This window comes from Salvelinus alpinus, chromosome 7 (genome assembly GCF_045679555.1).
Source record: "Salvelinus alpinus chromosome 7, SLU_Salpinus.1, whole genome shotgun sequence".
In the NCBI taxonomy this organism is placed as follows: Eukaryota; Metazoa; Chordata; class Actinopteri; order Salmoniformes; family Salmonidae; genus Salvelinus; species Salvelinus alpinus.
Genome location: NC_092092.1, coordinates 49,273,388 through 49,288,724, shown reverse-complemented (window position 1 = coordinate 49,288,724; position 15,337 = coordinate 49,273,388). Strand labels below are relative to the sequence as shown.

The 15,337-nt window shown below is 45.6% G+C and overlaps 1 protein-coding gene across 1 annotated transcript in view; it reads right to left on the bottom strand.

Annotated features, from left to right (window-relative positions):
* LOC139581126 (neuronal membrane glycoprotein M6-a-like) overlaps positions 1 to 2,953 on the bottom strand; it is a 36,721-nt gene extending 33,768 nt beyond the window's left edge. The window contains exon 1 of the mRNA XM_071410578.1: positions 2,629 to 2,953. Within this exon, the coding sequence (XP_071266679.1) occupies positions 2,629 to 2,665 (37 nt within the window). The 5' untranslated portion in view covers positions 2,666 to 2,953. The remainder of the gene's footprint in view (positions 1 to 2,628) is intronic.
* Positions 2,954 to 15,337: the final 12,384 nt, after the last annotated feature.

Below are 15,337 nucleotides of genomic sequence, written 5' to 3'. Positions count from 1 at the left end.
GCCCAATCTTCCCTTTATGAGGGGTTGTTGTTTTATAGGTAGTTTATAGATCATTATTAGATCATATGTAGTGTGTTAATCATTATTACATAGTTATAACTCAGTGTTGTTTTGGTGCTTGCCAAATAATAGGTTTATTTATGGCTGCACTTTGGATTACTACTGTTATTTTTTTTTAAGTATACCATAAAACACACAACCTCACTGTGAGGGTAATACTGTGAGACCATACTCAAGTCCCCCTCAATATGGCTACTCTAGCTGTGCATAGTCAAATGTATTTTCCTTGTGTCAGTACTTGAAATGTCATGACAGTTTTGGGGCAATTTTCTGTTTGTTTGATGTTGCTTTTTCTGTTTGGGGGGGGGATTAGGTTTGCAAGGTGGAACCAAACTGCAAATATTAAAGGAGAACCAAAATTCCATTATTTTCTAGTGGGCAAGACACACTACATATACTATACTGTAGCAGCATGTAGGCCAGCCTATTACATTGGCGCTTACATTATTCATGCATTCGGACCTCATAATTGCAAACAGGAGCATCAAATCATCTTGTTTCAACACTAGACATCTAGCTAAGTGTCCCTAGATGAAGTTCTAGCATGTGTAACAGTGTTGCTTCCGTCCCTCTCTTTAGCCGAACCTGGGCTCGAACCAGGGCCCCTCTGAACACATCAACAACCGCCACCCACGAAGCTCCGTTACGTATTGCTCCACAAAAGCCACGGCCCTTGCAGAGCAAGGGAAATAACTTCTTCAAGGTCTCAGAGCGAGTGACATCACCGGTTGAACACTACTAGCACATACCGCTAACTAGCTAGGCATTTCGCACCGGTTACACCTGGTCCCGGATCTGTTTGTGCTGTATCCAACTCCTATGATCATTGTCCTGGTTTAGCATGACGTAAGGCCATAGGCGTTGGATGTACAGCACAAAAAGGTCTGGGACCAGGTTACTGAAGTTCATCAGTCAGTGTGTTGATTCAGTGAGGAAGCAATAAAGAAGAACGTTAATGTGAAGCAGCACTCAGGCAAACTGCTTTAGCGCCATGTTTTATGTATAACTTTCCAGATTTGATGGAGAAGATATGTGCCAGTGGGGCCGCAGAACCAGTAGCGGAAAGCGTGGCTGGCTAAGTAATTATATGTAGACTAACTAGCTGGTTCCCTCAGCCAAATGAATGGATGTGGTGTACTACAGACATGCATGTAAAGCCTGGGTGCTCGTCTCTTTCAGATGGATCAACATTGAGGGAGATTGCCAACTGTATGACGTGACAGATTGGGATTCAAGGATATAGAATTCACACAGAGTGCACACCTAGTAACGGTGACTGATCGGTATTTAATCAACACTGCTATCAGGAAGTTTCCGGTAGTCATCCCACAGGTTGGAGACATTATAGTCTTATAGAGTCATGAACCATACTGTGAAAATAGAATTCCTGAGCCAATGTCATATTGCAGCCACTAATGGTATTAACACCTTACCAGACAATAAAGGTATGCCACTTTGTAATAAGTATTTCTAGGTAAACTAGCATCCATGACACTCACACACACACAAACACACTCATATGCACACAGACACTGAGTAAACTGATTGGCCAGGGTACCAAAATGTAATCTGCAGGAACGGAGCAGAGAGTAGCTGCAGGGATGATGACTAGACTTGGCCAGTGCCATGGTAACTGTTTCAGCTCTCACTCATGCCTGTGAAGCACTCACAGGTTTTCAGGGATGAGAGGAAGGAGGGTGGGAGGGACGGGGAGGAGGGGAGGAAAGAAGCACAGACGTATAAAGCCCTGTCACGTGCACAGAACTTGGGATGGAGGGAAAAAAGGAAGGAAGGAGGAGTGAAGGGGGGAGACACACCTCAGAGAATGATAGCATCCTTTTGTCATACAGTGAGCAATTTTATTAATATGGAGGAATGCAAATTCAAACTAATGCCAGCGCCCTGGTCAACAAATGTATTTATACAGTACACAGCTATTTACCCCTCAAACATACACTTAACACTGGTTTAGTGGGAGGGGGTGGGTTTACATTATAAATAGCAACCCCTCTGCACAAAGCAAACAACATACCCTGCATGCACATGAACAAGAGAGAATTTCTGACATGCATCAAATCCAGATTTTTTTTTTTGGGGGGGAGTTTGTTAAAATAAAAAAAGAGCTTTGATTTAAATACAATAGCTGGACATGTGGATAGTCTGGATACAATGGTTTTATTAGTGAACAGAGCTGGCTCGAGGTCTCTTGTCTTCAATGTTCCCCTGAGCCATCTCGACAGGCATGCGAGAGCCTTACCGAGACGCCTGTGAACAAAGACAATTCTCCCTGTGCTTTCACAGTCAACGCTCATAGAAGCAGTTCACACCACTCTCTGACTGTCTCGACAGCGGACGACACACAAACACACTTCAGTCAAGCAGACACTCAGTGGACAAAGGAACAACCATAACAGATGCTATTTTATACCCAGAGTATTAACCAACTATTTACCCAATCCTTTCTGAATAAATAGTCCACTGACAGACAAAGAAATTAGGGGAAGATTTTACTCAAAGGGAATCTCAATCCATCCACTTAAATGTAAAAAATACTCTCTCTTTCCTTACCTTTCTGAGTCTGACCCTCATCCAAATCTTCTTCCATCTTGGCTATTCTAGATGTAGAGCAACTAGAGATGTGATAGAAGCTCCTTGGTTTGCAGATTCAAAACCCTGTTTCTTTGTGTCAAAGATAGTCCACAGAGCCCTCCTTCTCTCTCGCTTTCCCTCTTGCTCTCTCACTCTCCTTCTCGGTCTCTCGGTTCTGTGTTAAGACCGCTTGTCAGCAGTAATTTCATTCAAGTGGTCGTGCCGTGAAAGAGATCATTGCATCTTCACAGCGCTGTCCATTGCGAGCAGCTCTGGCAAGTGCTGGAAACCTGTTCTCTACAGTGGAGAAAAGGGGGGGGTCTCAGTAGGCATTATGTTTGCAGGAGGGCGGGCTAGCAAGCGCAGGTGCTCAGAAAGCAGAGAGAGGCAATGGTAGAAACAGTCTCAACCATGAACACTGACACGAGCAGGCGGAGGAGTTGCTTCGTTGGGTTGAATGTGTCCTTCGCTATCAAATAATGTTTTAAAACATGTTTTTATTCATAATGTCCATAATTTTCCACCTGTGGGCTGCCATTGTAGTACTCCATTCAAATACCGGTTCACTTTAAGACATAAATGGTCATACATGGTCATACAAAAAAGAATAAAACTGTATTTAGTATATAATATCAGTTCAGTTGTTTACCATAGGACGTGCATTAACCACAGTGATAAAATAATAAAATCCCCAAATTATCCTGCGGCATACTCTCATAGAAAACAGGTGCTAAGTAGAACCAAAAAGGGTTCTTCTGCTTGTCTCCATAAATATATACAGTCCCTTCAGTATGTATTCACACCCCTTGACTTTTTCCACATTTTGTGTCACTGGCCTACACACAATACCCCACAATGTCAAAGTGGAATTATGTGTTTAGAATTTTTTTTACAAATTAATAAAAAATAATAACCTGAAATGTCTTGTGTCAATAAGTATTCAACCCCTTTGTTGTGGCAAGCCTTTAATCAATTCAGGAGTAAAAATGTGTTTAACAAGTCACATAATAAGTTGCATGGACTCGCTATGTGCAATAATAGTGTTGAACACGATTTTTGAATGACTACCTCAATGCGGGGTCCCTGATGATATTCTTGGCCTTCCTGCGTAGGTGTCCTGGAGGGCAGGCAGTGTGCTCCCAATGGTGCATTCGGCTGACCGTACCACCCTCTGTAGCGCCTTGCGGTCAGCAGTGCAGGTCAGTATGCCCCCTATGGCGCTCCTGTAGAACACTGTGACAGCCCTGACAGGCTGAATTTTTTTCGGCCTCTTGAGTTTGAAGAGACTCTGTCGTGGCTTCCTCACCATGGTGTCCATGTGGTTTGACTGTTTCAGCTCCTGAGAGGTGTACGCCGAGGAACTTAACATTTTTGACTCTCTCCATGGCGGACCCATTGATGAGGATGGGGGCGTGTCCAGCCTGGTTCCTCCTGAAGTTCACAATCAGCTCCTATGTTTTGCTGATGTTGAGGGAGAGTTTGTTTACCTGGCACCAATCTATCAGAGTGCCCACCTCCTCCCAGTAGGCCATCTCATCATTGTTGGTAATCAGGCCTACTACTGTCATGTTAGCAGCGAACTTGATGATGGAGTTGGACCTGTGACAGGCCACGCAGTCATAGGTATACAGGGAGTACAAGAAGGGATTGAGGATGCACCCTTGGAGGGCCCCCGTGTTGAGGGTCAGTGTGGAGGAGGTAATGATGCCTACCTTCACCACCTGGTGGTAGCCCGTCAGGAAGTCCAGGACCCAGTTGCATAGGGAGGAGTTTAGTCCCAGGGCCTTGAGCTTTGTGGTGAGCTTGGAGGGCACTATGGTATTGAAGGCCGAGCTGTAGTCGATGAATAGCATCCTCACATATGCATTCCTTTTGTCCAGGTGTGTGAGGGCAGTGTGCAGTGTAATAGCGATTGCATCATCCGTGGATCTGTCGGGGCGGTAGGGGAATTGGAAAGGGTTGACTGTGTTGGGGAGGGAGGAGATGATGTGTTCTTTGACTAGCCAATCAAAGCACTTCATGGTGACGGAAGTGAGAGCTATGGGTTGGCAGTCATTCAGTTCAGTTTCTTTCCCTTTCTTGGGCGCGGGGATGAAGCAGGTGGGAGTAACTGCCTGAGCTAGAGAGAGATTGAAAATGTCTGAAAACACAACAGCTAGCTGGTCTGCAGACGGGATGCCGTCTTGTTTGAACGACTTACCTACGTCCTCTGTGGAGACCATAGCTCAGAGTAGTTATGCTCGAAGCGAGAGAAAAATGTGTTTAGCTCGTCCAGTAGGGCGGCGTTGGTGTCCACGAAGTGACTGGCTTTCTTTTGTTATCCGTGATCCTTAAAAGACTCTGTCACATATACCTCTTGTCCGACCAGCTGAATTGCTCCTCCATTTTGTCTCTATACTTGTAATTCGCCATCTTGATCCATCTGCGTAGGTCGTATTTGTACTGTTTAACCATACAATTGTCCCCGGTCACAATCTCTCTCCTTCAATTACCGACAAGGCTGCCATCAATCCACGGTTGTTGATTCTTGTAAGTGTTGAAAGACACCATCGGTATCACGTCATCTATGCTCTATGCATTTTTTTTATAATTTGGTGACTGAGTCGGTGTATTCATTGATGTTATCCCCAGAGGCGACCCAGAACATATTCCAGTCCATGTGACCAAAACAGACTTCACCAGAACTTACCTCTTCAGTTTTTGTTTGTTGGCGGGGAGGAGCAAAATGGAGTCATGGTCAGATTTACCGAAAGGAGAGGGCTGGTAATGTTCTGGTAATTATGTGAGCTGGCTAGCTACAGATGTAGGATTATAATTTGAGCCAGTTTTCTACAGCAGGAAAATAACCCTGCTGCAAAAGGAAATGTGAATTATTATGTGGAATATAATTGACATTTCTGCAGGGGTTGATACATTTTCACAGACTGTTCTCTCTCCTACCGCATGGCAACCGGTACCGATGCATCAAGTCTGGAACCAACAGGACCCTGAACAGCTTCTACCCCCAAGACACGAGACCACTAAATAGTTAACCAAATAGCTACCCAAACTATCTGCATTGACCCTCTTTGCACTAACTCTTTTGACTCACATACGATGCTGCTACTGTTTATTATCTATCCTGTTACCTCGTCAATTTACCCCTAATGTCACGCCCTGGCCTTAGTATTCTTTGTTTTCTTTATTATTTTAGTTAGGTCAGGGTGTGACATGGGGATTGTTTGTGTTTTGTCGGTTTTGGGTGATTATATGGTAAAGGGGGTGTTGGGTGTAGTGTATGGGTTTGTGTTGAGTGCATGTGTCTAGCGTTGTCTATGTTGGTTTAGTTGTCTAGGAGAGTCTATGGTTGCCTGAATGAATTCCCAATTAGAGACAGCTGATTTCTGTTGTCTCTGATTGGGAGCCATATTTAGGGTAGCCATAGGCTTTCATGTGATGTGGGTAATTGTCTATGTTAACGTTTGTAGCCTGTGTGTGCACATCGTTTATTTAGCTTCACGATCGTTTATTGTTTTGATTAGTTCGTAAGTGTGTTTGTTTCGTTTTGCCTTCTTCATCAATAAAAGGAGATGGCTTATTTTCCTACTGCTGCGTTTTGGTCCGTCAATCCTCCACACGATCGTGACAGAATTACCCACCAATGCAGGACCAAGCGGCATGTAAAGCGGCAACAGGACCCACCTACACAGGATTTCTGGAGATGGGAGGACGAACTGGATGGTAAGGGACCTTGGGCACAACCGGGAGAATATCGCCTCCCTCGTGAAGAGCTGGAGGCAGCGAAAGCCGAGAGGAGGCGATATGAGGAGGCAGCACGGAAGCAAGGCTGGAGACCCGTGAGTAATACCCAAAAATTTCTTGGGGAGGGGCTCATGGGGAGTGTGGCGAGTCCAGATGGGAGATCTGCGTCAACTTCCCGTGCTACCCGTGAGGACTCTAAGAGGGAACCTGAGCCAGTCGGGCTGATATTGGAGGTGAGCAATGGGAATGATACAGAGACTGTTAAGGATTTATTGGGGAGGTTGGAAGAGAGTGAAATGAGGGAGCTGCTGTGTTGGTGCGTGAGGCACAAGATCCACCCGACAGAGCGTGTGCGGGATGTGATGTTACCTGAGTCAGCTCTCCATGCTCGTCCTGATGTGCGTGCTAACCGTCTGGGAATGACAGTCCCACGAACCAGGCCTCCTGTACGCCTCCCTAGTCCTGTACCTCCTGTATTAGCCCCACGTACTAACTCTCCTGTGACAGTCCCCAGCCCAGTACAACCAGTGCCTCCTCCACGCACTAGCCCTATGGTGCGTGTCTCCAGCCCTTTACCACCAGTGCCTAAACCACGCACCAAGCCTCCTGTGTGTCCCCAGAGTCCTGTGCGTCCTGTTGCTGCTCCCCGCACTAGCCCTGAGATGCGTGTCCCCAGTCCGGTACCACCAGTTCCGGCACCACGCACTAGGCCTAATGTGCGCTCCCAGGGTCCAGTATGCCCTGTTCCTTATCCCCGCACTAGCCCTGAGATGCGTGTCCCCAGCCCGGTACCACCAGTTCCGGCACCACGCACTAGGCCTAATGTGCGCTCCCAGGGTCCAGTATGCCCTGTTCCTTCTCCCCGCACTAGCTTTGAGATGCGTGTCCCCAGCCCGGTACCACCAGTTCCGGCACCACGCACCAGGCCTACAGTGCGCCTCAGCCGGCCAGAGTCTGCCATCTGCACAGCGATGCCTGAACTGCCCGTCTACCCAGCGCCATCTGAGCCATCCGTCTACCCAGCGCCATCTGAGCCATCCGTCTACCCAGCGCCATCTGAGCCATCCGTCTACCCAGCGCCATCTGAGCCATCCGTCTGCCCCGAGCCATTAGAGCCGCCCGTCTGTCCCGAGCCGTCAGAGCCGTTCGTCAGTCAGGAGCCGCTAGAGCCATTCGTCAGACAGGATCTGCCAGAGCCGCCAACCAGACAGGATCTGCCAGAGCCGCCAACCAGACAGGATCTGCCAGAGCCGCCAACCAGACAGGATCTGCCAGAGCCGCCAACCAGACAGGATCTGCCAGAGCCGCCAACCAGACAGGATCTGCCAGAGCCGCCAACCAGACAGGATCTGCCAGATCCGCCAGCCAGCCATGAGCAGCCAGATCCGTCAGCCAGCCATGAGCAGCCAGATCCGTCAGCCAGCCATGAGCAGCCAGATCCGTCAGCCAGCCATGAGCAGCCAGATCCGTCAGCCAGCCATGAGCAGCCAGATCCGTCAGCCAGCCATGAGCAGCCAGATCCGTCAGCCAGCCATGAGCAGCCAGATCCGTCAGCCAGCCATGAGCAGCCAGATCCGTCAGCCAGCCATGAGCAGCCAGATCCGTCAGCCAGCCATGAGCAGCCAGATCCGTCTGCCAGCCATGAGCAGCCAGATCCGTCAGCCAGCCATGGGCCGTCCCTCAGTCCGGAGCTGCCGTCCCTCAGTCCGGAGCTGCCGTCCCTCAGTCCGGAGCTGCCGTCCCTCAGTCCGGAGCTGCCGTCCCTCAGTCCGGAGCTGCCGTCCCTCAGTCCGGAGCTGCCGTCCCTCAGTCCGGAGCTGCCGTCCCTCAGTCCGGAGCTGCCGTCCCTCAGTCCGGAGCTGCCGTCCCTCAGTCCGGAGCTGCCGTCCCTCAGTCCGGAGCTGCCGTCCCTCAGTCCGGAGCTGCCGTCCCTCAGTCCGGAGCTGCCGTCCCTCAGTCCGGAGCTGCCGTCCCTCAGTCCGGAGCTGCCCCTTATCCTGGTGCTGCCCCTTATCCTGGTGCTGCCCCTTATCCTGGTACTGCCCCTTAGTCCGGAGCTGCCCCTTAGTCCGGAGCTGCCCCTTAGTCCGGATCTGCCCCTTTATTCAGTGGGGTTAATGTGGAGGGGGGTCATTTGGAGGAAGCTACGGAGGCGGTTAGTGACTGTGGTGGGGTGGGGACCACGACCAGTGCCGGAGCCGCCACCGTGGAAGGAAGCCCACCCAGACCCTCCCCTAGACTGTGTGCTGGTGCGCTCGGAGTTCGCACCTTAAGGGGGGGGTTATGTCACGCCCTGGCCTTAGTATTCTTTGTTTTCTTTATTATTTTAGTTAGGTCAGGGTGTGACATGGGGATTGTTTGTGTTTTGTCGGTTTTGGGTGATTATATGGTAAAGGGGGTGTTGGGTGTAGTGTATGGGTTTGTGTTGAGTGCATGTGTCTAGCGTTGTCTATGTTGGTTTAGTTGTCTAGGAGAGTCTATGGTTGCCTGAATGAATTCCCAATTAGAGACAGCTGATTTCTGTTGTCTCTGATTGGGAGCCATATTTAGGGTAGCCATAGGCTTTCATGTGATGTGGGTAATTGTCTATGTTAACGTTTGTAGCCTGTGTGTGCACATCGTTTATTTAGCTTCACGATCGTTTATTGTTTTGATTAGTTCGTAAGTGTGTTTGTTTCGTTTTGCCTTCTTCATCAATAAAAGGAGATGGCTTATTTTCCTACTGCTGCGTTTTGGTCCGTCAATCCTCCACACGATCGTGACACCTAACTACAGTTCCTTCAGAAAGCATTCTCAACACTTTCCTTTTTGTCCACATTTTATTGTGTTACAAAGTGGGATCACAATTGATTTGTCATTTTATGTCAACGACCAACACAAAATACTATTTTAACGTCAAAGTCTGAAAAAAATCCACAATATGTAAAGAAATGTGTAAAAAATGAAACACTAATATATCTTGATTAGATACGTCTTCAATCCCCTGAGTAAATACACCTTTGGCAGCAATTACAGCTGTGAGTCTTTCTGGGTAAGTCTCTTACAGCTTTCAACACCTGGATTGTGCAACATTTGCCCATCATTCTTTTCAAAATTATTCAAGCTCAAATTGGTTGCTGATCATAGCTCTATACAACCGTTTTTAGGTCTTGCCATTGATTTTCAAGCAGATTTTTGTCAAATTTGTAACTCGACCACTCACGAACATTCATTGTCTTCTTGGTTAGCAACTCCAGTGTATATTTGGCCTTGTGTTTTTGGTTATTGTCCTGTTGAAAGGTGAATTAATCTCTTAGTGTCTGGTGGAAAGCATACTAAAACCAGGTTTTCCTCTAGGATTTTGCCTGTGCTTAGCTCCATTATGTTTATTTTTTATCCTGAAAAACTCCCCAGTCCTTAACTATTACATAGTTAAGGATACTGTACTCATAACATGATGCCCAAAATATAACACCTTGTACTGAGGACAAAAAGTAAATTGCTTTGCCACATTTTTTGGGGGCAATATTACTTTAGTGCCTTCTTGCAAACAGGATGCATGTTTTGGAATATTTGTATATACTGTACAGGCATCCTTATTTTTACTCTGTCAATTAGGTTAGCATTGTGGAGTAGCTACAATGTTGTTGATCCATCCTCAGTTTTCTGCTATCACAGCCATTAACTATAACTGTTTTAAAGTAACTCTCTAAACGTTTAATGCCTGTAACTTTGTAGTGACTGGGTGTATTGATACACCATCCAAAGTGTAATTAATAATTTCCCCATGCTCAAAGGGAAATTCAATGTCTGCTTTTTTTATTTTTACCCATCTACCAAAAGGTGCCCTTCTTTGAGAGGCATTGGATAAACTCACTGGTGTTTGTGGTTGAATCTGTGTTTGAAGTTCACTGCTCGACTGAGGGACCTTACAAATAATGTAGGTTTGGGGCACAGAGATACTGTAAAGTAGTCATTCAAAAATCATGTTTAACACTATTATTGCACACGGAGTGATTCCATGCAATTTATTATGTGACTTGTTAAGCACATGTTTTACTGTTGAACTTATTTAGGCTTACCATTCCAAAGGGGTTGAATACTTATTGACCTAAGATATTTCAAATCAAATGTTATTTGTCACATACACATGGTTAGCAGATGTTAATGCGAGTGTAGAGAAATGCTTGTGCTTCTAGTTCTGACAGTGCAGTAATATCTAACAAGTAATCTAACAATTCCCCAACAACTACCTAATACACACAAATCTAAAGGGGTGAATGAGAATATGTACATGTAAGTACATGGATGAGCGATGGCCGAGCGGCATTGGCAAGGTGCAATAGATGGCAGAAAATACAGTATATACACGTGATATGAGTAATGTAAGATATGTTAACATTACTAAAGTTGCATTATTTAGAGTGCATTGTATAAAGTGACTAGTGATCCATTTATTAAAGAGACCAGTGATTGGGTCTCAATGTAGGCAGCAGCCTCTCTGAGTTAGTGATTGCTGTTTAGCAGTCTGATAGCCTTGAGATAGAAGCTGTTTTTCAGTCTCTCTGTCCCAGCATTGATGCACCTGTACTGACCTCGCCTTCTGGATGGTAGCGGTATGAACAGGCAGTGGCTCGGGTGGTTGATGTCCTTGATGATCTTTTTGCCTTCCTGTGAAATCGGGTGCTTTAGGTGTCATGGAGGGCAGGTAGTTTGCCCCCAGTGATGCGTTGTGCAAACCGCAAAACCCTCTGGAAAACCTTGCGGTTGAGGGTGGTGCAGTTGCCGTACCAGGCCGTGATACAGCCCAACAGGATGCTCTCGATTGTGCATCTGTAAAAGTTTGTCAGGGTTCTGGGTGACAAACCAAATTTCTTCAGCCTCCTGAGGTTGAAGCAGCGCTGTTGCGCTTTCTTCACCACACTGTCTGTGTGAGTGGACCATTTCAGTTTGTCTGTGATATGTACGCCGATGTGGATAGGGGGGTGCTCCCTCTGCTGTTTCCTGAAGTCCAAGATCATGACATTGAATCAGAGATTGTTTTCCTGACACCACACTCCGAGTCCCCTCACCTCCTCCTTGTAGGCTGTCTCGTCATTGTTGGTAATCAAGCCCACTACTGTTGTGCAGTCGTGGGTGAACAGGGAGTACAGGAGGGGGCTGAGCACGCACCCTTGTGGGGCCCCAGTGTTGAGGGTCAGCGAAGTGTAGATGTTGTTTCCTATCTTCACCACCTGGGGGTGGCCCGTCAAAGTCCAGGACCCAATTGCACAGGGCGGGGTTGAGACACAGAGCCTCCAGCTTGATGATGAGCTTGGAGGGTACTATGGTGTTGAATGCTGAGCTGTAGTCAATGAACAGCTTTCTTACATAGGTATTCCTTTTGTCCAGATGGGATATTCAGTGTGCAGTGTGATGGCGATTGCGTCGTCTGTGGACCTGTTGGGGTGGTTTGCAAACTGAAGTGGGTCTAGGGTGGCCGGTAAGGTGGAGGTGATTTGATCCTTGAGTAGTCTCTCAAAGCACTTCATGATGACAGAAGTGAGTGCTATGGGGCGGTAGTCATTTAGTTCAGCAATCTTTGCCTTCTTGGGTACAGGAACAATGGTAGCCATCTTGAAGCAAGTGGGGACAACAGACTGGGATAGGGGGTGATTGAATATGTCTGTAAACACACCAGCCAGCTGGTCTGCGCATGCTTTCAGCTTTTCATTATTAATGAATTTGTAAAAAATTTGAAAAACATGCATGTGGGGACAACAGACTGGGATAGGGGGCAATTGAATATGTCTGTAAACACACTTTGACATTATGTGCTATTGTGTGTAGGCCAGTGCCAAAAAAATCTAAATTTTATCAATTTTAACTTCAGGCTGTAGCACAACAAAATGTGGAAAAAGTCAAGGGGTGTGAATACTTTTTGAAGGCACTGTATATGTACATATCTACCTCAATTACCTCGCCACAAGACATGCCACGAGGTCTCTTCACAGTCCCCAAGTCCAGAACAGACTATGGGAGGTGCACAGTACTACATAGAGCCATGAATACATGGAACTCTCTTCCACATCAAATAACTGATGGATTTTGTATTGCAGATATGTGGCAGTGGTGGAGTAGGGGCCTGAGGACACACACTGTGTTGTGAAATCTGTGAATGTAATGTTTTTAAAATTGTATAACTGCCACTTAATTTTGCTGGACACCAGGAAGAGTAGCTGCTGCCTTGGCAGCAAATAATGTGTATACATAATAAATACAAATAACTCTGCACTTCGACTCAATACTGGTACCCCGTGTATATAGCAAATTTATCATTAAATATTGTACATGTTTTCTTTGTGTTATTATTATTGTTGGGAATGGCCCTTAAGCATTTCACTGTTAGTTTACACTTGTTGTTTACGAAGAATGTGACAAATAACATTTCATTTGAAGCTTGACATTTCAAAGTGGAATTTACAAACTTCAGACGCCTTTTTAAACCTCAAATACACTACAAGTTTTACATTTCCTGCATTGAAGGAAAGTTCTTCTGCAACAGGGTGATCAAATTAATATCCTACATCTGTAGCTAACAAGATAGCAATGAACCAAAACATTGTGTAGAAAATAGCTTTTAGTTGCCTGGCTTGTCCTAAATACATTTTGAAACAGATCAGTTTGTAAGTCGCTCTGGATAAGAGCGTCTGCTAAATGACTTAAATGTAAATGTAAAATCAGGGAGTTTTCTGTGTGGAAAAAAAATAGAGCATGTCATTCCGTTTCTGTGTTTATACTTAGGACAAGTTTGATGTCGGACAACAACAAAAGAATGTTCATGATTTATTGTGTGCCAAAAGCCAGTAAGATGAAAGCAGATGCTTATACTGAGGCGTTAGCGGGACTTTTACATACAGTATATTACCGCACTCATGACTACCTCGGTTGGCGGAAATTAAACTACAGGCTTTGTTACTTTCCAGATATAAAGAAAAGGTGGCAAAAACTTGACAGATTGGTCCAATTGGCGGCTTTTCGTCTTGGTTTGAAAGGGGTATAAGATCAGTCTTATTCGTGGTGATCTAAAAGGCAAAACTGATCCTAAATCAGCGGTCCTACACTGAGTAGCTTGATACATTTGGGAAAAAAGACACCTTCTGTGAATGTTCTGAGTGAAATTCAAACCATTGGTCAATGATTGGGAACATTAATTTAAATAATCTAACAACATATTCATATATTTGTTCACATCTCTGATGAATTTATTTTTTTTGACAAAAAAAACAATTGCAGTATCTCTGTATTTCATTGTGTTTATATTCCACTCATATCTATTCCCAGTATAGGTTAAACGGGGGGTAGATCTGCTCCACTGTCTTTTCACAATGATATGCTATATTTAACTTCTATAGAGAGAATAAAAAGGGATCAATTTAGGGCCTGGTGTTACAGTGTAGGTATTGGGCCCTGTCAAAGGGCATTATTGGCATTATTAACATGGAGTTATCTAAGGTTAGATACAGTGGCAATACTGGTGGAGTGGTGGGATGCTGCCACTAAATGTCACAAGATAGCTGAATTTCACAGTTTACATTCCAAATGTCACCATATTACCCTTTATAGTGCACTACTTTTGACCAGGGCCTGTATAGGGAATAGGGTGCCATTTGGGGCAAAGCAGTGTCCTCCCACTACATTACTTTTTCATTGGACTGTCATTGGCAGTTTGGTAATTGCTGTTTAAATTTTTATCTCAGCGATAAGGGGAAATGTATTTGAGCCAGCCTTATGAGAATGTAGCATGTACAGTAAAGTAGCTGACAGGTAATTAGTCATGAATGCATGTTTTTTTTACCAAATTTAATAAAATATGTAAATAAGCAACTGTGGTTCATTGCCTACACAATTATAGAACACTATATTAGCATTTGCTATAAAGGATGCAGCGCTAAATACACACACACACACACACGCACATACACACAAGCGTATAAACACACACACACACACAAAGTGCCCCTCCCTTGGCTTGGATACCATTGCCTCACACACACAAGCCTGCCGTGGCTGCTTTGCTAATAGGGCTGGGAGATTTGCTGTTGGGGGTTGCCATCTTTTCTGGGGGAATCCTTAGCTCGCAAGCCCCCGCAATACCACCCTGGCTAGTCATGTTCCTGTCTGTGCTTTCAATGAGGGGGCTGACCTCCTCCCTCCTCGTGCCTACTTCCCTCCCTCTCATCCCCCCCTCCCTCCTGTTTAGCACTGTCGGTATCGATGGATGGAAAGAGAGAGAAAAAACGGCAGATGGCGAAACGCTCCGTGAGGGCATCTAGGCAGTATACATCCCTCGTCAGTTGGCTGGCACTGCCAAGCCCTGTATGAAATGGTGTGTCAGTGTGTGCGTGAATGTATTTGTGTACGCGCTTCCATTTTGAAATGATATGGCAGCGTTTGTTGCTCATCACAAACAGAAGGAGCCAAAGAAGCTCACAGTAAGCTTATTACCTTCCCTGGTTGCTCTCCATGTGCTCACACATTGCCATAGCAACCAGCCCCAGATATTGTTCAATAGGAAATATGAACAGGTACGGAATAAATAAAAACAGCTCCTCTGTAACCTCAGCCACTTACTCTATTCATCATTATGGTTTATTCCTACTCATTTCAGATGAACACATTTTTAAAAATTCACAATATGTGTTTGTTCAGTGGCATTTTTTTCTTTCCATTGAAATCTACTGTATTACTTGCTCAACCTCAAAAACCCAGCAATTCCAATACAAATCACTGTGCAACCGAACAAGCCAAGAGAGTGTTCGGTGTTAAGTGCTAATGTGTGTTCACGCCCAGTCGAGCTGAGAGAAATCAACAGAATCTGAAATATTCAAGAGGTCAAAGTTTACAGAACACCAGTGAGGAGGTTAATACTTGAATAGGGCTTTGGTTCTCTTTGACAACCATGGTAACAAGACGGGGGTTGTTTGAA